Source organism: Pecten maximus, chromosome 6 (genome assembly GCF_902652985.1).
Source record: "Pecten maximus chromosome 6, xPecMax1.1, whole genome shotgun sequence".
NCBI classification, from domain to species: domain Eukaryota; kingdom Metazoa; phylum Mollusca; class Bivalvia; order Pectinida; family Pectinidae; genus Pecten; species Pecten maximus.
This window is the reverse complement of record NC_047020.1, coordinates 44,545,254-44,568,510: the sequence shown is the minus strand read 5'-3', so window position 1 is coordinate 44,568,510 and position 23,257 is coordinate 44,545,254. Positions and strand designations below refer to the sequence as shown.

General features: G+C 36.2%; 3 protein-coding genes across 3 annotated transcripts; 2 read left to right on the top strand and 1 right to left on the bottom strand.

Annotated features, from left to right (window-relative positions):
- Nucleotides 1-948: 948 nt before the first annotated feature.
- On the top strand, nt 949-2,739 carry LOC117329876. The gene has a single exon (XM_033888070.1). It carries the CDS (start codon nt 1,117-1,119, stop codon nt 2,692-2,694), a length of 1,578 nt encoding a protein of 525 aa, XP_033743961.1. The 5' UTR covers nt 949-1,116; the 3' UTR covers nt 2,695-2,739.
- A 12,588-nt stretch (nt 2,740-15,327) lies between these two features.
- LOC117329875 lies at nt 15,328-18,514 on the top strand. Its single transcript, XM_033888069.1, has 2 exons — nt 15,328-15,476; nt 15,997-18,514. Exon 2 carries the CDS (start codon nt 16,004-16,006, stop codon nt 17,495-17,497), a length of 1,494 nt encoding a protein of 497 aa, XP_033743960.1. The 5' UTR covers nt 15,328-15,476; nt 15,997-16,003; the 3' UTR covers nt 17,498-18,514.
- LOC117329874 lies at nt 17,509-21,762 on the bottom strand. Its single transcript, XM_033888068.1, has 2 exons — nt 21,614-21,762; nt 17,509-20,493 (listed from the first exon to the last, which is right to left on the bottom strand). Exon 2 carries the CDS (start codon nt 20,472-20,474, stop codon nt 18,756-18,758), a length of 1,719 nt encoding a protein of 572 aa, XP_033743959.1. The 5' UTR covers nt 20,475-20,493; nt 21,614-21,762; the 3' UTR covers nt 17,509-18,755.
- Nucleotides 21,763-23,257: the final 1,495 nt, after the last annotated feature.

Sequence of the window (23,257 nt, the reverse complement as noted above, 5' to 3'; positions counted from 1 at the left end):
GGGTATGTCTTATTACCCAATACAAAGGTGTATCTACCCACACTACAGGTATATCTTATGACTCGACACACAGATGAATCTAACACCCAATTTACAAAATTTAGGAATCGAACAGACATATGTACATATTATTACCCAATACACATACCTGACAGACATATGTACTTATTATTACCAAATACACATACCTAACAGACATGTGTACATATTATTACCCAATACACAACCTAACAGACATATGTACATATTATTACTCAATACACAACCTAACAGACATATGTACATATTATTACCCAATACACATACCTAACAGACATATGTACATATTATTACCCAATACACAACCTAACAGATGATACATCCCTGGGTAACTACAGCATTTAATTATGTCACAGTTTGTAAACATGACTCACAATGGCCTTGTCTGTCGATAACCTCACACAACCAGGAAGTATATCAGATAACGCCAGAACAGCTAGATCTACACATTCCTGTGGGCGTTCATCCCGAGAACCGACATTTGGCAACATTATTTACCAATCAGAAGGATTGTTCAATTCAGTTGATTTAAATTTTGATAAAAACTGGTATTGTCAGGATGAAAATAACAAATTGATGCAGTTAAATTCTGGTTCAAACTGGAAATGTTTATTTAGAACGTAACAGATTGATCAATATGACAAGAAGGAAGTTAACCAGTGTGGCTGTGAATTCTGAAGGGAGAGAAATATTGACAGTGTAAATTAGTGTGGCTGTCAATTCTGAAGGCAGAGAAATATGGACAGTGTAAATTAGTGTGGCTGTGAATTCTGAAGATAGAGAAATATGGACAGTGTAATTTAGTGTGGCTGTGAATTCTGAAGGCAGAGAAATATGGACAGTGTAAATTAACACTCTGATGCTGTGGATGGACAACTTGGATCATCACAGTAACCCTGTGACATCATGAGGTAGTTATTCTCTTGTGTTTTTACATTACTGATTGTTTAACATAAACATATACTGGGCGGACAGTATAACCAGGATTTCATTCTTCAAAAGCATCAAACAAAACTCCAATTTATTTGATAATAATACAATAGTGCTATAACAACTGAAATTATAATTTTCATCAAAATGGCAACAGCTAAAATACCTATCCGTACAAAAGGTCAGACAACCTGTGTTCATCACAAGGGGAAACAACTGGAATTCTGTTGTGAAAAATGTCAAGAATTGGTTTGTCCAAAATGCCTTTCCTCTATTCACAAAAGCCATCCCCTTTGTGAGCTCAGTGAAATCACTCCTCAGAAGAAACAAGACATTAAAAACTTTATTGACAGAACAGAACAAAATGACCAGGTACAAATTGCTAAATACATCACCTCTACTGATACACTCCTTAGAGACAATGACAGTACATTTGAGAAACTGTCACATCAGTTGAGAATGCAAACAGACAAACTAAAACAAGATCTTGACATGCTCACAGCTGAAACACTATCTCTTTATCAGAAAATGAAAGAGGACAATTCAAAGCTGATACAGAAATACAAACAGGACCTGGAGTTGTACGACGAACAACTCAAACAACAAATACATGAATGTAAGACAGCACTTCAGCAGGGTTCTGACTTAAACATTTATGATACAAGATGTGAAATAGATTCTCAAATACATTTCCCTGTAAAACCTGTCCTGGGTAATGTCAGCTTCACTTCAAACAAAAATCCTCAAGGTCACCTAAAGCTTGCTTTAGGGAAAGTTACCATCTCAGGTCAAGGTCAAACATCAACTGACCAGTATCGGTCAGTCTCAACATCAGATGGTCAGGGACAGTCCTCTACACAACAACAATCAGGAGATAAAGGGAAGAAAGCAGTGACAAGGTATAAACTACTGTCAGAGACCAAGGTGGTGGAGAAGTGGAATTCTCCATGTTACATTAGATCTATATGTCCCACCACTGATGATCAGGCCTGGACCAGTACCTACAGTAAAACATTAACTCTCCTGGACAGGAAGGGTACAGTAATACAGGAGGTCACACACAAGGCGATGATCAAGGACATCAGTCTGTCACCAACAACACACAGACTGTGGGTCTGTGACAGAGAAAACAACATCCTGGAGCTGGTATCAGGACATCTGACACACAGATTCAGAACCAAGGAGAATCCCATGTGTTTATGTGTTACAGCCAGTAACCATGTCATTGTAGGCATGCCCAAACACATCTCTAAATTTACCACACAAGGTCAGATGGTGCTCACTACAAAGGCTGTAGGGACTGGGAAACTATTCGTGTGTACACCATATAGGATCACAGAGTGTCCTGTCACTCACAATGTCGCAGTGGTTGATTTCAGCAATAAAGATGATGGTGGTGATGGAAACAATCATGTTGTTGTCATGGATACTAACTTCCAGGAACTGTTTGTATACAGAGGTGACATCCCCAGTACATATAAAACATCACAAACAGGAGGTGAAGTATTTTACCCCCGAGGTGTGGTGTATGATAGTGTAGGGAACCTCATCATAGGGGACTTTAACAACAACAGGGTCCTACTCCTCAGTGGAAGTGGTGAGTTCCTCAGGATCATACACACAGACAAATACCGGACACGGGCTGTAGGTGTAGACAGGAAGGATGTCCTGTGGGCAGTGTTTTATTGTGGTAATGTAAAACTACTACAGTACAGTAGTATGTGATAGATATACTAAAACTACTACAGTACAGCAGTATGTGATAGCTATAAACTACTACAGTACAGCAGTATGTGATAGATATAATAAAACTACTACAGTACAGCAGTATGTGATAGTTATAATAAAACTACTACAGTACAGCAGTATGTGATAGCTATAAACTACTACAGTACAGCAGTATGTGATAGATATACTAAAACTACTACAGTACAACAGTATGTGATAGATATACTAAAACTACTACAGTACAACAGTATGTGATAGATATAATAAAACTACTACAGTACAACAGTATGTGATAGCTATAATAAAATTACTACAGTACAGCGGTATGTGATAGCTATAAACTACTACAGTACAGCAGTATGTGATAGCTATAAACTACTACAGTACAGCAGTATGTGATAGCTATAATAAAACTACTACAGTACAGCAGAATGTGATAGCTATAAAATACTACAGTACAGCAGTATGAGATAGCTGGACAATGACTGACCACTTGACCTGTGTTAGGCACTGTACATTTTGTTCTTCCATTTCATCTTTATTTTGGATATGTACCAGATGCTATACTGATTTGTACAATTTTCTCACAAAGAGTTTATGTCCTTTCTGCCATACACGGGGTGAATTTTCAAAATTATATTTCAAACATGTCTATGCATTGATGTAAATTGTTTATAAAGATAATTTATTCCTTATTAGTAATTTAACTGTTTCATATCCGTTGTCTATGTTCTTCCAATCTATCAATGTTAGATCAATCTCTTAAATACCCAGTAATACCCCGGTACATATAATTGGTCTTGGTCATCCATGTTTAATCTATATGTATATAAGTAATGTATAGCATATCTATACAAAAGCTATATAGTATTTTTACCTTTTTGTTTTATTGTGAAACAGATATGTATTGTCTGTAGTGTTACTGAGTACTCTGTAAGTTTGTAATTGATGTAGGCGTGCTTGATTGAGAATTTTATCATGTACCTATACTATATACCGAACAGTAATAAGTATTATTTGTATATTTTAGGGACTTAATTTGGTTCACTTTTGCCTCATATTGATCACTGTGGCTTGACAAATAAATATTCAGAATGACGTCACCTAGTTGGTCGTTTGTCGGCTGGTCGACGATGAGAACCCATGACTTCACCTAGTTGGTCGTTTGTCAGCTGGTCGACGAACCCTTACCTATTGTAGAAAAGCCAAAATGTAAATATATATAGTCACGCTTTAGTGTGGGTTCTCTGAAGGATTCTGATGTTAACATTGGTGTTAATGCTGCCTTGTGGCGACTTACTACATGTATATTGATTGTTTGTAAAAATTGTCGATTTCTAACGTCAAAACTACATTTTATGAAATTTTATTGGAACAGATAGAGTGATTATGTTCCACAATATATCATCCACCATCAAGTCGACCCAAGCCTGGAACAGTTACTACTGATCAGTAGTGAAACTATCATACTCTAGGACCAAAAGAGGCAGCCTTAATTACCTACCAGATAAAAACAGCAAGGCTCGATATCTTCCTTCTAAGCTTCCTTCCCAGGACCATCTCTGTACCTGGATCCGACTGACCTACAACATCAAGGGAATAGATCTAGATGAACTGCCAGCTTTCATGTCCAAAATTACACCAATGGACCTCCTGGTCACCAGCAGTCGTTAGTCCATAGACTGTTTATCTAATCTATATTCAAAAATCTAAAAAATACTTTTGATCTTTTGATCCGTTGGCGGGGTCTGTGATGGAGCAGTTAGTTCACTCTATTTAGAGTTGGCTCCTGTATGGGAAGAAGACGGTTAGCTGAAAAACAACTGGAATTGTTGTAGAAAAAATTACTTTAATCCATCGGAACTTCAGAAACGTTGATATTTTCGATAAACTTCTCGATAACCGAAAATAACCAAACTGTCTGAATTCTGTAGATTCCTCCGATTAAATACCAATTACAAACTAGGCTGTTTTATTTAAGTAATTCAAATAATTTTGTAGGCATACTGAAATATCTGTTTTAATATATCTGAAATATCCCTTACTAAAAATATATATACAGTACCCATACCACATCAAAACATTTGCGGAGGGGTTCATCATTGATTGAAAACCGTTTGGTTATTTCTCAAATAATACTCAAATACACAAAAGTAAACTCAAATAGAAATATCATTCATTCATATAACCTCATTCTGTGTGTAACATGGTAATTATTGTGCAGATATTGCAACATAAGGCTTGATAAAAGGGAAAAAATGGAAAAGAAAAAACAAATCAAGGGAGGTAACTCTTTCCAATATACAATCTAAAATGTCACTGCAATAGACATTAAAGCATCAGTCTGGGTTTATATATACATGTATAACTCTAAGGAGTCTGTCAGACTCTTTCTACTAAATATATTTCATTCTGGTTACGCCATTCTCTGAATAATTTCTTAGCATCAAACAATAATTATACAAAGATTTTTACAATTTTTTTTCTTTCAGTTGAGGATTTTGTTTGTTTGTTTTTGTTTAACGTCCTATTAACAGCCAGGGTCATTTAAGGACGTGCCAGGTTTTGGAGGTGGAGGAAAGCCGGAGTACCCGGAGAAAAACGACCTGCCTACGGTCAGTACCTGGCAACTGCCCCACGTCGGTTTCAAACTCGCAACCCAGAGGTGGAGGGCTAGTGTTAAAGTGTCGGTACACCTTAACCACTCGGCCACCGCGGCCCCTCAGTTGAGGAAATATAAGACTTGTTTGTCAAATTATAGTCATGTTCACTTTCAGCATTGATCAGAAATTGTCATAAATTACTGGAAAAGTTTTTATTAGTCCTCGTCTAACTGTCACTCATACCGAAAATGTAACAATTTCCATACTAGTGGCTGTGTGTTTGATGTATTGTGAATGGAAACTTTGCTTAATTAATAGTAAACAAAATGCTGACAATAATTCAAACAATTTCTTAACAATTAATGAATACTGTATCATTTCAAATACTGGATGTGCCAATTTCAGATGTATGAATTGTCTGGAATTAAAATGACAAATGTTGATTGTTATGAAATTAATACATCATTTTTATAGAATGTTACTACATGGTGCAGTCCGTGGTCTGTGAATTTTACATTTTAATCTTCAAAATTACTGGGACAATTTTGAACAAACTAGACATGAAATATCACTAGACCAATTAACATGAAATTCAATCGATAAGCTCAGTTCACAAAAATACAAACTGATATCAAAAATCAAGGTCATTAGGTCAAATTTTGTATACTTTCACTGATGAATGTTTTGTTATGACAATATGACAAAGTTGGTAAGAATTAACTAACTAGGTCACTCACTTGGTCAGAGGTCAAGGTAATTTGTATCCAAGGTCAAGGACAATGGAGAAATTTAATTCATATTGATCCTGGCTGTTTGTGGGGAGGTTACTAAGGTTTAGGTAAAACAACTTAAAGCTACACAAACATAACATATTAGTATTATGGTGTACTGTATTTACATTTCCACACAAACATAACATATGAGTGTTATGGTATACTGTATTTACATTTACATTATCAGAGCAAACATAATACTGTTTTTGCTGTTTTTGAAGTCTAAATGTCAAAGATTTGGATCCATCAAGTGAAATCTTAGTTAAAGAAAGGATTTGACAGCAATAAATGATAATGAGTGACAGTTTTCAAGCTGCACAATTATTTGTGATATAACTTAAATGAAATCAACATGACAGTATGAGCGCAGCAAGAAATTATCGTTACTACTGACTGGATCAGACTAGATTCATGAATATTAATAAAACTATCCAAAACAATAGAAATCCAGCAGCTGTATCAAAGTTTTTATAAAGTAGATTTATCTGTTAATCAAATACATTTTGGAAGAGGAAAAACTAAGCATTTTATGGTAGGAAGTGATGGGATGATGACCCCCATATACCATGTAGACCACCCAATACAATTAAGACCCCCCAATACAATGTAGAACCCCTCATACAATGTTGACCTCCTATACAATGTAGACCCCCCTATACAATGAAGACCCCCCTATAAAATGAAGACACCCTATACAATGTAGACCCCCCTATACAAAGTACAGCCCCCCTATACACTGTAGACCCCCTATACAATTTAGACCCCCTATACAATGTATACACCTCCTATACAGTGTACACCCCCTATACAATGTAGACCCCCTTATACAATGTTCACCCCCCTATACACTGTAGACCCCCTATACAATGTACATCCCCTTATACAATGTAGACCCCAGTATAAAATGTAGACCCCCCTATTTAATGTAGGCCACATATACAATGTACACCCAATATTCAATGTATACCCCTTATACAATGTAGATCACCTGTAAAATGTAGATCCCCTGTACAATGTAGACCCCTCTATACAGTGTAGACCCCTCTATACAATGTAGACCCCTCTATACAATGTAGACCCCTCTATACAATGTAGACCCCTCTATACAATGTAGATCCACTGTACAATGTAGACCCCTCTATACAATGTAGACACCTCTATACAATGTAGATCCACTGTACAATGTAGACCCCTCTATACAATGTATACCCCTCTATACAATGTAGACCCTCCTTTACAATGCATACCCCTCCAATACAATGTAGACACCTCTATACAATGTAGATCCCCTGTACAATGTAGATCCCCTATACAATGTAGACCCCTCTATGCAATGTAGACCCCTCTATACAATGTAGACCCCTCCATACAATGTAGACCCTCCTTTACAATGCATACCCCTCCTATACAATGTAGACACCTCTATACAATGTAGATCCCCTGTACAATGTAGATCCCATATACAATGTAGACCCCTCTATACAGTGTAGACCCAATACAATGTAGACCCTCCTATACAATGTAGACCCTCCTATACAATGTATACCCCTCCTATACAATGTATAACCTTCCTATACAATGTAGACCCTTATACAATGTAGACACCCATATACAATGTAGACCCCCTATACAATGTAGACAATCCTATACAATGAATACCCCTCCTATACAATGTAGACCCTCCTATACAATGTAAACCCCTCCTATACAATGTAGATCCCCCTATACAATGTAGACCCCGATACAATGTAGACCCTCATACAATGTAGACACTCCTATACAATGTATACCCCTCCTATACAATATACACCTCCTTATACAATGTACATCCCCCTATACAATGTAGATTCCCCTATCTACTATAGACCCCAACACAATGTACAACCCCTGTACAATATAGACACCCCTATACAATGTAGACCCCTCCTATACAATGTAGATCCCCTATACAATGTAGACCCCCATACAATGTAGACACTCCTATACAATGTATACCCCTCCTATACAATGTAGACCCTCCTATACAATGTATACCCCTCCTATACAATGTAGACCCTCCTATACAATGTATACCCCTCCTATACAATGTAGACACCCCTATATAATGTAGACCCCCATACAATGCAGACCCTCCTATACAATGTATACCCCTACTTTACAATGCAGACACCCCCATACAATGTAGATACTCCTATACAATATATTCTCCTCCTATACAATGTAGATCCCCCTATACAATGTAGACCTCCTATAGAATGTAGACCCCCTATACAATGTAGACCCCTCCTATACAATGTACACCCCCTATACAATGTAGACCCCCCTAAACAATGATGACCCCCTATACAATTTAGACCCCTATACAAAGTTCATCCCCTATACAATGTATACCCCTGCTATACAATGTACACTATTTACTATAGATCCCTACACAATGTACACCCCCTGTACAATGTAGACACCCCTATACAATGTAGACACTCATATACAATGTACACCCCCTATACAATGTACAACCCCAATTCAATATATACCCCCTATACAATGTAGACCCGTTATACAATGTAGACTCTCCAATACAATGTATACCCCTCCTATACAATGTAGACCCTCCTATACAATGTAGACCCGCATACAATGTAGACCCTCCTATACAATGTAGACCCCCATTTCAATGTAGACCCCCTATACAATGTACACCCCAATATACAATGTACACCCTCTATGCAATGTACATCCTCTATTCAATGTATACTCCCTATACAATGTAGATCCCCTGTAAAATGAAGATCCCTTGTACAATTTAGATCCCCTATACAATGTAGACACCTCTATACAGTGTAGACCCCATACAATGTAGACCCTCCTATACAATGTATACCCCTCCTATACAATGCATATCCCTCCTATACAATGTAGACACCTCTATACGATGTAGATCCCCTATACAATGTAGATCCCCTATACAATGTAGACCCCTCTATACAGTGTAGACCCCATACAATGTAGACACTCCTATACAATGAATACCCCTCCTATACAATGTATATCATTCCTATACAATGTAGACCCTCCTATACAATGTAGACCCCCATACAATGAAGACCCCTCTATACAATGAAGACACCCTATACAATGTAGACCCCCCTATAGAAAGTACAGCCCCTATACAATTTAGACCCCCCTTTACAATGTAGACCCCCTATACAATGTAGACCCCTATACAATGTACATCCCTATTCAATGTATACCCCCTATACAATGTACATCCCCTTATACAATGTAGGCCCCCCTATACAATGTAGACCCCCCTATTGAATGCAGACCCCATATACAATGTACACCCCCTATACAATGTACACCCCCTATTCAATGTATACCCCCTATACAATGTAGATCCCCTGTAAAATGTACACTACAGCTTACGTGGACTTTGCGGTTTCCACGCGTCCGTCACGGACGTGGGCAGCGCGGACCCCACTCGCCCACCGGATATGGCATTCCGCGACGGTCCGTCATATATCGTGGACATCAGCTGACTGATACGGTATCCACTCGGCATCACGGTATGTGACGATCCGCGATTAGTGGTGGGCATAGTTCAACTCGAGACACCGTGTTCCACGACGATCCACGATACGTGGTGGACATGCATTTCATTTTAAAGCCCGTGGTCCATGTCGATCCGCGATATACAGTGGGTACAAGTTGTTTGCTGATCTACACGAGTTATATCCCTTCGTCTTTCGGTAGCGGTAGTGGTATCGGTATCGTTTATCAGAATTATGCATGGTTTCATGTTGGCGGTGTAGATAAGCCTTTATGATTCGGATGAAATTAAAGAACATTTCAAGTGTTATTTAAAGCTTTAGACCCTTGGTCCATCAATAGCGTTATTATGGCCATATTATAAACATTAAAAAACAATCTCAATATATTAAGCGCCGTTAATATTTAATGTAACTTAACATAAGCTGTTTCATCCATCCAGCATTCTCCATTGACGTATTCACGTTTTTAAAAAATATTCATTTATTTTAGAAATATTGCATTCATTACACGACATTGAATTGGGAAAATAGAAAATACCACTGCGACATAAGAACAGCTTTTCCAAATCTCATCAAAATATCTAAACTTCGGCATTTGAATCCTTATTCCGTTATCTTTTAAGCATCGGTGTTATCATGTTATCAGACTCCGACCATATTAAAATATGCGGAATATCGAATGTTGTGACAACTATTTGTATATCTATTCTAAAGTGTACACACAAAAGAGCTGTTAATAACTGCCTATCTGGGTATCTTGTATACATGTAATATCGTTAATGTGGTATCTAAACGGAAAACACAAAAAGGAATTAAACATTACATTATTGCATCAAAAGCATAATGGATTCAGAATGTAATTAAAACATTACTACGGCCCTTTCTGCAATATAATTTACATGTACAATGTTTATATACATTCCCTAAATGTACCGATTTATGATAACCATTTAATGTCTTTATATTTATCATGTATATTGAGTGCTTTGCATTCAGGTCCAATTATGGTTTCTGTTTCTATCACCACTGTGATTTCAATGATTTGTATTCAATCATATTTTAAGTCATACATTACTCATTGAATGCAACACTTTTTATGCGGTGTTTTGCATAAACATGGCAGCCATAACCGCTGATTTTCTCGGCAGCTCGTCACACGCAGATGATTCTGTTTTAGCTGTCTGTCAATCAAACGGGGTATCTGACGGCATCCGTGAGTTTCATTGGTTAGTGAGAATGATTGACAAGACACTAAAGCTTGTTACACTCCAGTGATCTCTGACTCTGTCAATCAAACACTGTAGAAAGGCGTCCGTTAATTCCATTGGTTGGTGAGAATGATCGACAAGTCAGCGTACGTGCACATGTTTTGTCGTCAGTTGTAATAGTAGACGTAAAACCCGTTAAATAAATATTGAGAAACATTATCAAAAACTGTATCGATACATACCGTCAAAACTGATTATCTACCGGTTCTAATAGCCTATATAGGGATATATTCCGCACAGTGACCTCACGTGTGAGGTTCGCCCAGAGACCGTATTTGAGTCATTGCATTAATAGTCTATTAAAAGTTTATTCTAGAGATGCTAATATTTTAGGCAACGATGTTGCACGATTTGTGATATTCTGTTCCGACTCATCCACTCATCGGTTTTGGGTTACATTTCATTTGTTGGAGAGCTCGAGCTAAATTATTGGAGATAGGAAAGTCTCAATGCACCTTCGATATCAGAGACGGGAATCGGTTGATCTGTGGAATAAACAATAAAAAGTCCTGTCCTAGGACTGGTCATGATAATGTTATATAACCGACGAGTGGCCAACACCACAAAGGCCAGAGACCGGCAAGCCGCGGTCACAGAGGCGTGTTAAGATAATAGCCCGGTAAATACCACATCTTAATTAACAGGTGTATCTCTAACATGTTGAATTTACCTGTAGGGCAGTTTGTTTTGATAATGATGATATAAAAGGACTCCCAATGCCAAGAAGTGGATCCTTAACTGTAGGTAAATTTAATTCATTTATTCCTTTGGCGTTTCAGCCAATCTGATTTTACAACATATACAAAGACATATACATTAGCAATACAAGATCGTGATATCACAGGTTCAACGGGATAAGACCGCTTTTTAGGAAATATATATAAACAAATGTAAGCACGTGCCTGCAATTAATGAGAATAAGACAACGATAATGCAAATGTAACATTTGGTATAATGTTCTATTATAACGGGCCGTATACAACATGTTATAATTATATAATGTTCTGTGTTAACGGGCTGTATATAACATGTAACTTCTTACTAATTTTCTTTTATAATGGACCGCATATGGCATATGGCATTTGAATAATGATCTATTTTAACGGGCGATATATAACATGTAACTTCTTACTAATTTTCTATTATACGGGCCGTATACAACATGTCACAATTATATTATGTTCTGTTTTAACGGGCCGTATATAACATACATATTCTTACTAATTTTCTTTCATAATGGGCCGTATATGACATATGACACTTGATAATGTTCTATTTTAACGGGCCATATATAGCAAGTAACTTCTTACTAATTTTCTATTATAACGGGCCATATACAACATGTCACAATTATATTATGTTCTGTTTTAACATCCTGTATATAACATGTAAAATTTGAGCAATATTCTATTATAACGGGCCGTATACAATATGTAACATCTCACTAAATTTCTAATATAACGGGCCGTAAACAACTTGTAACATTTCACTAATTTTCTATTATAACGGGCCGTATATAACATGTCACCATATATAATGTTCTGTTTTAACGGGCCGTATATAACATGTGATGCTGATGTAACCTCTTACAAATTTCTATTATATCGGGCAGTATACAGCATGTAACATTTGAATAATGTTCTATCATAACGGGCCGTATACAACATGTAACATCTCACTAATTTTCTATTAAAACGGGCCCTATATAACATGTCACAATTATATAATGTTCTATTTTAACGGGCCGTTTATAACATGTAACTTCTTACTACGTACCTCACCTTACGACCACCTCAAAATTACGACCACCCCGCTATTACGGGCACTTTATTTTCAGTCCCGATTTTTTTCTCTATATATCTTTGTATTGGTCGCTTCACTATTACGACCACTTTGCTATTCCGTATTACGACCACCTTGGGCAGTCACAACGAATACTAATTAACGCTTATTACCCCCACAATTACGACCAGTTGGTCGTGTCTAAAAAATTACCTGGTGTGTAGCGAACCGTGAACAGCTTACGGTAATGCGTGTCAAACTGGCCATTGACGGGTGTATACGTAATTATCGATCTTTTGTTTACTGACCAGTGTATCGACAGGTGAGTAGAATGGCTATTAATCTCTTTGAAATCTTCGCACTGACCGGAAGGTAAAATAAACATCCAGTCTTTCATTGTTCGTAACAAGCCAACATGTGCCGGGTTTTAGTTTGTAGTCCTTTGTTTACCGTTACGGGTGATCGCCCTTCCTTGGTGGCGCTGTGACGGATCAAATACACAAGTGATCAGATTATCTATCTTGCCTTGAAAATTGTAATAACCGTACATTTGCTTATTAATTATGGTATTCAAATAATTGATTTGTGGCTGTTGGTCGTTTTAAGACCCGATTACATACAAGCGAGTAAAATAAACATAGTAACGTTTGATTTTTTTTCTGGTCAAGCGCAAGTTTTTTCAGCGATCTCGATGTTTTTGTATCAATGCCGAATAGGGTCTGTAGATAGGTGTTATTATAATTTGCTCATGATGGCCACATCACGTAAACGTAACGAGTTATCACTAAAAAAGAAAATTGAACTGATTCAATGTAGCAATGGTCGTAGCCAACGACAACTTGCTGAACAGTTTGGGGTCGGCAAAACACAGGTCAGAGCATCTTGAAAAGAAAGACAGAAATTTTAGAAGGTTATGAAGAAAATAAAGGAAATGATAGACAAAAACAATTGTCTTTCTTTTTATTTAAAGTTAAGACTATGGCATGTATTTAGCCAAATCTATACAACTTGCACCTGAGTTCAGTCAATTAAGAGTTACGGTTCCTGATGGTCTAGCTCAAATTGGTCCACCTCGGCACTTTGACCCGGACCCCCAGGTGTTCTTAATAGTGAGGTTTCACTGTAATTTTCTTTTATAACGGGCCGTTTACAACATGTAACATCTCACTGAATGTCTATTATAACGGGCCATATATAACATGTAACATTTATATAATGTTCTATTTTTCTGCTTGAACGGACCGTTTATAACATGCCAATTTGCTATTGTAACGGGCCGTATGCACCATGTTACATCTCACTGATTTTCTATTGTAACGAGTCGCATATAACATTTATTTAACTTCTTACTAATTTTCTACTATACTGGTGTAAAGGGCCGTATACAACATGTAACATTTGAATAATGTTCTATTTCAACGGGCCTATATAACATGTAACTTACTACTTTTCTTTTATTACGGGCCGTATACAACATATATAACGTGTAACGACTTACATCATCCTTTCCATAGCCTTTATTACGAGGACACGGGTTTCGTTGCATACCAATAACGATTTCGATTACAACACTTCTAATAATATAAGTTTAAAATGGAATTCGTACATGAAATAAATGCTTAAAGTAAAGTTTCAACATCGTGGGTATGTGGATGTTCAAACTTACGCTAATTATTTTATTTGTGATACGAATGTTTATTGTTTTAACTCAACGGAATTTAAATGTAAATAATGTGTATAATTTAAAAATGAATCCCTACAGTAAAAAGAAATCTTTAACAAAACTCAAGCTAAATATACGTACAACCTGTAAAAGCATATATTCGGAACATGTTTGACGTGCACGGAAACCATACGTGTCAACTCACCAGCAGTTATAGGCGGTCACCCGACAGAACAGATACCTGTGGTGCTGTGACAGGCGTGACGACCGTGTCGACCGTAATTTCACACCTGATTATTGTTAAATGGTATACTAACCCACTCACAGTCGAGTACACTTTTATGTCTATATGATTTGTAATCAGTTAAGTTAAATAATATCAAGAAAAATATCAGTGATAGTTCGCCATGTTGATAAGGGTTATCGGATAGTAGTAAATGGTCTGATGTGATTTTGTTTCGCATTTTCAATCATTTAAAACAGTAAAATATCTACGTTGTTGTACTATAGCTGTCTTCTGCAAATTTGGTTTATGAAAATGGTATGCAAAATTATTAATAAGGAATGAAATGAGATGAATTCAAAGTTCGTGTAAAATAGAGGTAAAGATCATGTAATGTCGAAGAAAACAGATAAGATACCGGTAATTTTGGAGAACTTTGGAGAACACAGGTAAAATCCAGGTAAGGTATAGGTGAAGACTATAATGACTGTCACAACATACCTGCCCGTAACTTATTTGTAAGAAGTGGGAGAAAGGAGACCCCCCCCCCCCCCCCCCCCCCCCCCCCCCCCCGCCGCGGTAATCCAGACGATTTTTCTTACCTTGTGGGTCAGTCACCCGTGGCGACAGATTCACAGCTCTAGCTCGTTTGACACACCAAGTCGTCATAGCAACCGCTGCGAGGTCCTAGCCCCAGGCATTTACCTGTTCAACTCAGTTTTTGTAACGGTATTTTGCTTTCCTATACAGCGAATTAATTGGCCACTTTCCAATTCAGCGCCACCTGGCGGATCATAATCCAAGATGGCGGCGTATGGTGTGTCCGTGTCACAGCACATGTTTTTAGTGTTTTATCAGCGCTACGCGTCAAATTAGACTTTTTCCAGAAAATCTTCGTGCTTAAATGCGTATATAGGTAAGTAAGTCTTTATTTTGGAATGATTTTATAAGGAAATAAGGCGATATAAGACCGATATACACTTGTTCAAATACCCCAGGTGAGAAACCCTGCAGAATGCTATGTAACTCATTTACACAGGTGTAGCATTAAAAATCGGTCATTGTATGATTCACGATTCATTTATTAGTTCTTGATTTGTATAGATCGAATAGAATCAGTCACTGCTTATGAAATGACGGCATCATAACGATGATAGCGAAATAAATAACGATATATCCATAAATACTATTTGCACCAGGTAACATTACAGGTAATTTTGAAAGGTGTTTTGAATGCCGCCATTTAGCCTATACTATTTTTAGAGCAGGTGAAGTCACGTGATCTATCTAGGATAGTGATCTTCCATTGATTCATTGTATTTTCTATTTCATGTCACCTGACATTCGTATTTAAATAAATATTATAAAAAGTACTGGTATAGGCCTAGTGGTTTAAAAACATATTATGAAAACAAACTTTGATTTATATTTTTCAGATACAAAATGCCTCATCACTGCTGTGTGCCACATTGTACAAATAATTCCAAGACAAAAGATGGTTACTCTTTTCATACATTCCCTAAAGACCCTTCAGTGGCAAAAAAGTGGGTGATTGCTATACGCAGAGATCAAGGTGCAGATTTTGATATCAACAAAGAGACAAGAGTATGCTCCGTTCACTTTAACGCAGACTCTTACCATCCTACCACTGCTATTCATGTTCGAAAACGTTTGCGAGGGACTGCTGTACCATCAGTATTTCAATGGACTGTACAGAAACCCGTCAGAAGGAAACTCAGCCTTCTCATGAAAAGTCCAAATTGTGGAAATGTAGAATCCAACAATACAAGTTTCCCAGAAAAACATGTTTTGGAAAGCTGTAATAATGATTGTGATGAGCCTTTGCTTGTAGACCAGCCTTTTAGTAGTGAGGATAGTTTAACAAATGTGGATTGGGCTGAATCTCCAGACAAGAGTAAATTAAAAGAAACCAACAGTGTTCTACTTCACATTAGGAACAAAGAGAAGTTTTCAATTCTACGGTTTTGTAATTCCGATTCTGATATCAGATATTACACAGGATTTTCATCATACCTAGCCTTACACTGTTTCTTCACATTCTTACAACCGGCTTGTAGCTTTTTGTACTATGTAGGGACAGACAACACATCTGAAGGGACACCTTACATATTTCTCAACAAACGTGGAAAGTCCAGATCCTTGTCGCCTATGGAAGAGTTATTTGTAACTCTTGTTCGTCTTCGGAAAGGTTTACCAGAAAAACATTTAGGTGACCTGTATAACCTTTCTGAGGGACATGTGTCAAAAATACTCAACACTTGGATTGCTTTTCTTGACAACAGACTGTCTTCGCTACCAATTTGGCCACAAAGAGATCATGTGAATAACACCATGCCAGCAATTTTCAAGACATATTTTTCCTCTACTCGAACCATAATTGACTGCACAGAAATATTCATAGAACACCCATCTGCCTCGGAGTGTCAGCGGGAGACATTTTCCTCGTACAAACATCACAACACTGCAAAGGGTCTCATTGCCATCGCACCAAGTGGCCAAATCACATTTATTTCTCCGCTCTACTCTGGGCGATGTTCAGACAAGAAAATAATTCGCCATTGTGGATTGTTGGACCTGATAGAGGAAGGAGATGGTGTCATGGTTGATCGCGGCTTTGACATTACAACAGATCTTGAAAACAGGGGTGCTCATCTTATAATGCCTGCCTTTTTAAGTGGAAAAGACCAATTCACTCCTGATCAGTTATCTCAATCCAGAGAAATAGCAACAGTGCGCGTCCATGTTGAGAGGGCTGTGAGGAAGATCAAAGAATTTGAAATTCTGAGACACACAGTTCCCATCACATTGTGTCCTATGCTTGAAAAGATATGGAATATTTGTGGACATTTGGCTAATTTCTCAGGGAGTGGAACATTGTTTAGACAACCCAAAGATGTCTCCACTTGTAAAGAATAAAGACACATTGATAATGCTCTCATGTTTAATGAAATGTCAGATTCTTTTCATATATGAACACTTTATAATATGATACATATAAAACATGTTTCCATGGTGATCAAAGTTTCAAAAATATTATGTTGAATTTTGTACAATTTTTGTGACAATAAAATGCATTTTCAAATACTGTCATAGTAGTAATACCATGAAAAAATTCCAAGCAAAAAAGTTTGTAAATAATACATTTCTACAAATGAAATATCAGAAATTGTCCAACCGATATTCATATCATCATATATATGCATCAAACATTTATCACTAGTCATACATTGTAATATTCCAGTTGTTGTCTAGATCTATAAAAATGTATTGAAGAAATTTTATATTATCACAAGTGATGATATAGGACAACTTGGATTTCACTGCATCCTTTCTTAAGTTAATCTTTTTTCACTGTTGAAAATATAAAAATAATCTGTCTAAATTATAAACTATATTGAACCATGTATATGAAATGTCAGCATAGCGCAGGAAATGAATATTGTTCACATATTTTTAAACTTACTCTTTACAAGAAGTAATGACTATAAATAAATAATTTAACTAAGAAACTGTGAAATTGAATGTGGACTAAAAATACAAAATTCAATAGTAACAACTTTCATTTTAATTTTTACATGTTACAAGTCATAATTAAAAAATATCACAATTCAATGTCTTAATGACTATGAAACTAATAACAGTATTTCAACAAAAATTCTGTACAGTACAATTGTGACAATGGACATAATTTGTATGACTTGTGCTTGTATTCAATTTTATGCTACCATACATGGTTTAAGATTGTACTAGTGTACACTGAAACCATCAATATATATGTACATTGTGCTTTTAACACGAGACATGCATATGTCCTACACTAACTATCATATTGAACATTACATGTATATGTGTCAGTCACGAGTGCAAAAAAGGAATATAATGTATGAAATATCCTATGTAAAAATTAGAATAAATTTTGTTTTCCCCAAGTCACTTTAGAATCATGTTTTCACTTACAATACAAACTGTTTTTGTACATGTTGTATGTAAAACCCATCTGCACAGACATGTGATAATTATGATAATCAACACATTGAAAGAATCTAGTCAACATGCGAAAATATATGGCTACACACCATTTTTCAATATACATAAAGTAAAGTTTGTATTTAAAATGTCAGTCTGGATGGGTATTGCATGTGCCTCTTGTACTAAACAATACAAGTCGAGACCTTCACTGATCTTTTGTGCGGAGACAATCAACAAAATGTGGGAGCAAATGGCTGAAATAGATACTGTTGAGTTTAGGCAACATATTAGAACAGAAAAACTCTGAATCACGATGTATCTCTACTATGGCAATGTCTTCCGGAGGAACGAATACTACAAAGTCACACTTCTCTATTCCACACAAATTCAGTTGTCCTTGCACTTGATAAAAGTAGTCGTGGGATTTTTTGAGTTGGATTTCACCAGTTGTCGGGTTTTTTTCCAAATAAAAGTTTTTCTCCTTCATTTGTGATAATATACTTGTCTTCTTCTTGAATACAGAGTATGGACATTTGATTTCCACCAGTCTAATCTCATTGTTGACTTTTACTAGTCTATCAGGTGTCACTCCAAGATGGGGTAGTTTGGGGTTTACAACAAGACCAACTGGTGAACTAGCACATGGTTTTTCCTTTTGATACAAAGCCAAGGCTTGAGCTTCATAATTGATACCGTGACGGACACTTTTTGACGTGAAAAACTTCTTCTTTTGTTGAAACGTATTCACAGGGTCTGTTGTATTTTTCAGGCGACAAAAAACACCAAAGTTAGATGCAGTAATACGGTATTGTCTCTCATTAAACCAGAATGAAGTCTTGCTCTGTAGCCTTGTATTTTTCTCTATGAACTTGGCTCTTTGGGTGTCTACACTCACATTAACTAGGTAATGTTGCTGGATGTCTGATTTGAGTGCCTGTGGCAATTCTATTTCACTGAAGCTAGTATTGTCAACCATCTCAAACAAATCTGCGTCTAGGTTTACATCACAGCGTTGCCTACATGCCACAGGTTTGAAATTGTTTTCTCGAATGGTGTCCAACACTGGAAGGTTTAAACCTGATGCATCAAACAGGTTAACAAGTTTGGTTAGATCATTACCTGTAACAGATCTGGCAAACTCGGGCACAGGGTTATGAGTAGCTGCAGCTGCACACAAATCCTTCTTCACGGTCTTAAACGGATCATGTTTGACAAAGTTGATGTCTCTGAACAGAAGAGGCTCATCAGACGTTGGTTTTCTAACATGCCACAATTGCAACTTGTCTGTGCATGTTTTCACATCGGGCATTGTTTTTACATCCTGGCGGTGAAAGTCAATAAGACAGAACAATGTGGCTACAAGGTGCTTACATTGCCCATCTATTCCTGCTGGACATGAGCATGTCCCCCACTTTAATTTTGTTCCTCCATGTTTCAGGCACATGTATATGTTATAAGTTTTCTGCTTCATTGCAGCTTGGCATTGACCTCTGAAATATATCAAGTTTCCAGTTGTGGTACTGCTCAAACCTGTTATTTTTCCCTCTCGGAATAGTGTCCAGCCTTCAACCCTGTGGCGTTTTGTTTTCACAAAGTCAAGAACACTTTCATCGATGTCCTCAATAGGGAAATCTTCACCCCATCCTGTCGTTGGTGCCACGCGTCCTTGAAAACTAAGGAGTCCTTTTTTTGAAATTAAAGGGTTTATTTTCATTAGTTCACAGCAGCCAGGACAAAACCATTTTGCAATGTTCTTAGCTTCTTCTTCATCAAGATTAACACAAGATGGATGGAACCAATCATCACAGAGATCACATCTAACCATTATTTTTTCTGGATCTTCTGGGGTCTTGCAAACACAGTGCAGTGTACGGTCAGTAGATGCAGACTGGTTCATCTCCTCATGATTTCTTTTTCGAGACATGGTTACTTGTTGTTGGTACCTATATAAGTAAACAAAAATAAATAGACACATGAAGATTAATAAGGTTAAAGCTTATCAATAAATAATAGTACAGCTTATGATATCGTAACATATTAAGCTTTTCCATGGTAATATTAGCTGTTTATATTATAATAAACCATTAAGACTATATGCATGTATTTATTGCATTTTACTGACAGAAATCCTATATTATCACTAGTGATGATATAAGATTTTGACTGTACTGCATGGAAGAAATCTGATAAAATCACTAGTCATAATCAAATGTAAGATTTCTTGAATTCAATGCATTAACATAAAAGATACATTCAATGTGCTTTCAGATGTCTGCAAATGCATTTTAAGTTTAACTGCAAATGCAATAAACAGAAAATTTAATAATTTCTCGTTTGATATAAAATATATATCACTTGTATTTCAGATTTTATAATTAGATAACACTTGTGCTACACACTCGTGAAAATATAATTTATAAATAAATCTGTCATACTCATGAAATATATCTTATATTAAATAGGTAACTCTGAATATCCTCATTGATTCCTATGAGCCATATATATATCAAAATATTCAAAAGCAGATTTTACCCTGTTCTTAAATAGGCCTAATAAACAACATAACTGAAGATATATATATTTGTCATTATAACATAAAACAGGGCCAAAAACAAAACATCAACATGACTGCTAAAAATCTTTTTTTATTTTTGGTTAAAAAAATATTTTCATCATCATGTTTTGTCATTATCAACCTCTTGATGTCACGTGACTCTACCCTGCTCGAAATATAAAATGGCGGCATTCAAAACACCTTTCAAACTTACCTGTAATGTTACCTGGTGCAAATAGTATTTATGGATATATCGTTATTTATTTCGCTATCATCGTTATGATGCCGTCATTTCATAAGCAGTGACTGATTCTATTCGATCTATACAAATCAAGAACTAATAAATGAATCGTGAATCATACAATGACCGATTTTTAATGCTACACCTGTGTAAATGAGTTACATAGCATTCTGCAGGGTTTCTCACCTGGGGTATTTGAACAAGTGTATATCGGTCTTATATCGCCTTATTTCCTTATAAAATCATTCCAAAATAAAGACTTACTTACCTATATACGCATTTAAGCACGAAGATTTTCTGGAAAAAGTCTAATTTGACGCGTAGCGCTGATAAAACACTAAAAACATGTGCTGTGACACGGACACACCATACGCCGCCATCTTGGATTATGATCCGCCAGGTGGCGCTGAATTGGAAAGTGGCCAATTAATGATTATAGACTGGTCTTGCTTTTGTTTCAAACTTAAAGCAGATGATAACTATGATATCAACAAATTTTATTCCGTAGTTAGTACGTGAGAACCCATAAACCAACATACATAATGTACGTAACCAAAATATGATTATTATTGATCAGATCATAAGTAATATATGGAAAGAATATCTGTAATATAGTTCACACTTAATGAAATTTAGATATATATATTTTTTAAATAGAAGGTGCTTCACACAGACATGGGCTCGTAAAGATGACGCATTAAAAGAATTTATCATATTACACAGTATCAAACTGATATAAGCACATCGTTTACTTTGCGTTTTAACTTCTGTAACATAAAATACATTAATACAATCGTGTACACGCAAAATACATAACAGATATTTACTAGTGTTAATCTGAGATTATTAGATTATTTACAATTAAAATTGTTATGTTATATACGGCCCGTTACTAAAGGAAATTAGTGAGATGTTACATGTTGTATACGGCCCGTTATAATAGAGCATTATTGAAATATTACATGTTATATACGGCCCGTTACTAAAGAAAATTAATGAGATGTTACATGTTGTATGCGGCCCGTTATAACAGAGCATTATTCAAATATTACATGTTATATACGGCCCGTTACTAAAGAAAATTAATGAGATGTTACATGTTGTATACGGCCCGTTATAATAGAGCATTATTGAAATATTACATGTTATATACGGCCCGTTACTAAAGAAAATTAATGAGATGTTACATGTTGTATACGGCCCGTTACAATAGAGCATTATTCAAATGCTACACGTTATATACGGCCCGTTACTAAAGAAAATTAATGAGATGTTACATGTTGTATACGGCCCGTTATAATAGAGCATTATTGAAATATTACATGTTATATACGGCCCGTTACTAAAGAAAATTAATGAGATGTTACATGTTGTATACGGCCCGTTACAATAGAGCATTATTCAAATGCTACACGTTATATACGGCCCGTTACTAAAGAAAATTAATGAGATGTTACATGTTGTATACGGCCCGTTATAATAGAGCATTATTCAAATATTACATGTTATATACGGCCCGTTACTAAAGAAAATTAATGAGATGTTACATGTTGTATACGGCCCGTTATAATAGAGCATTATTCAAATATTACATGTTATATACGGCCCGTTACTAAAGAAAATTAATGAGATGTTACATGTTGTATACGGCCCCGTTATAATAGAGCATTATTCAAATATTACATGTTATATACGGCCCGTTACTAAAGAAAATTAATGAGATGTTACATGTTGTATACGGCCCGTTATAATAGAGCATTATTGAAATATTACATGTTATATACGGCCCGTTACTAAGAAAATTAATGAGATGTTACATGTTATATACGGCCCGTTACAATAGAGCATTATTCAAATGCTACACGTTATATACGGCCCGTTACTAAAGAAAATTAATGAGATGTTACATGTT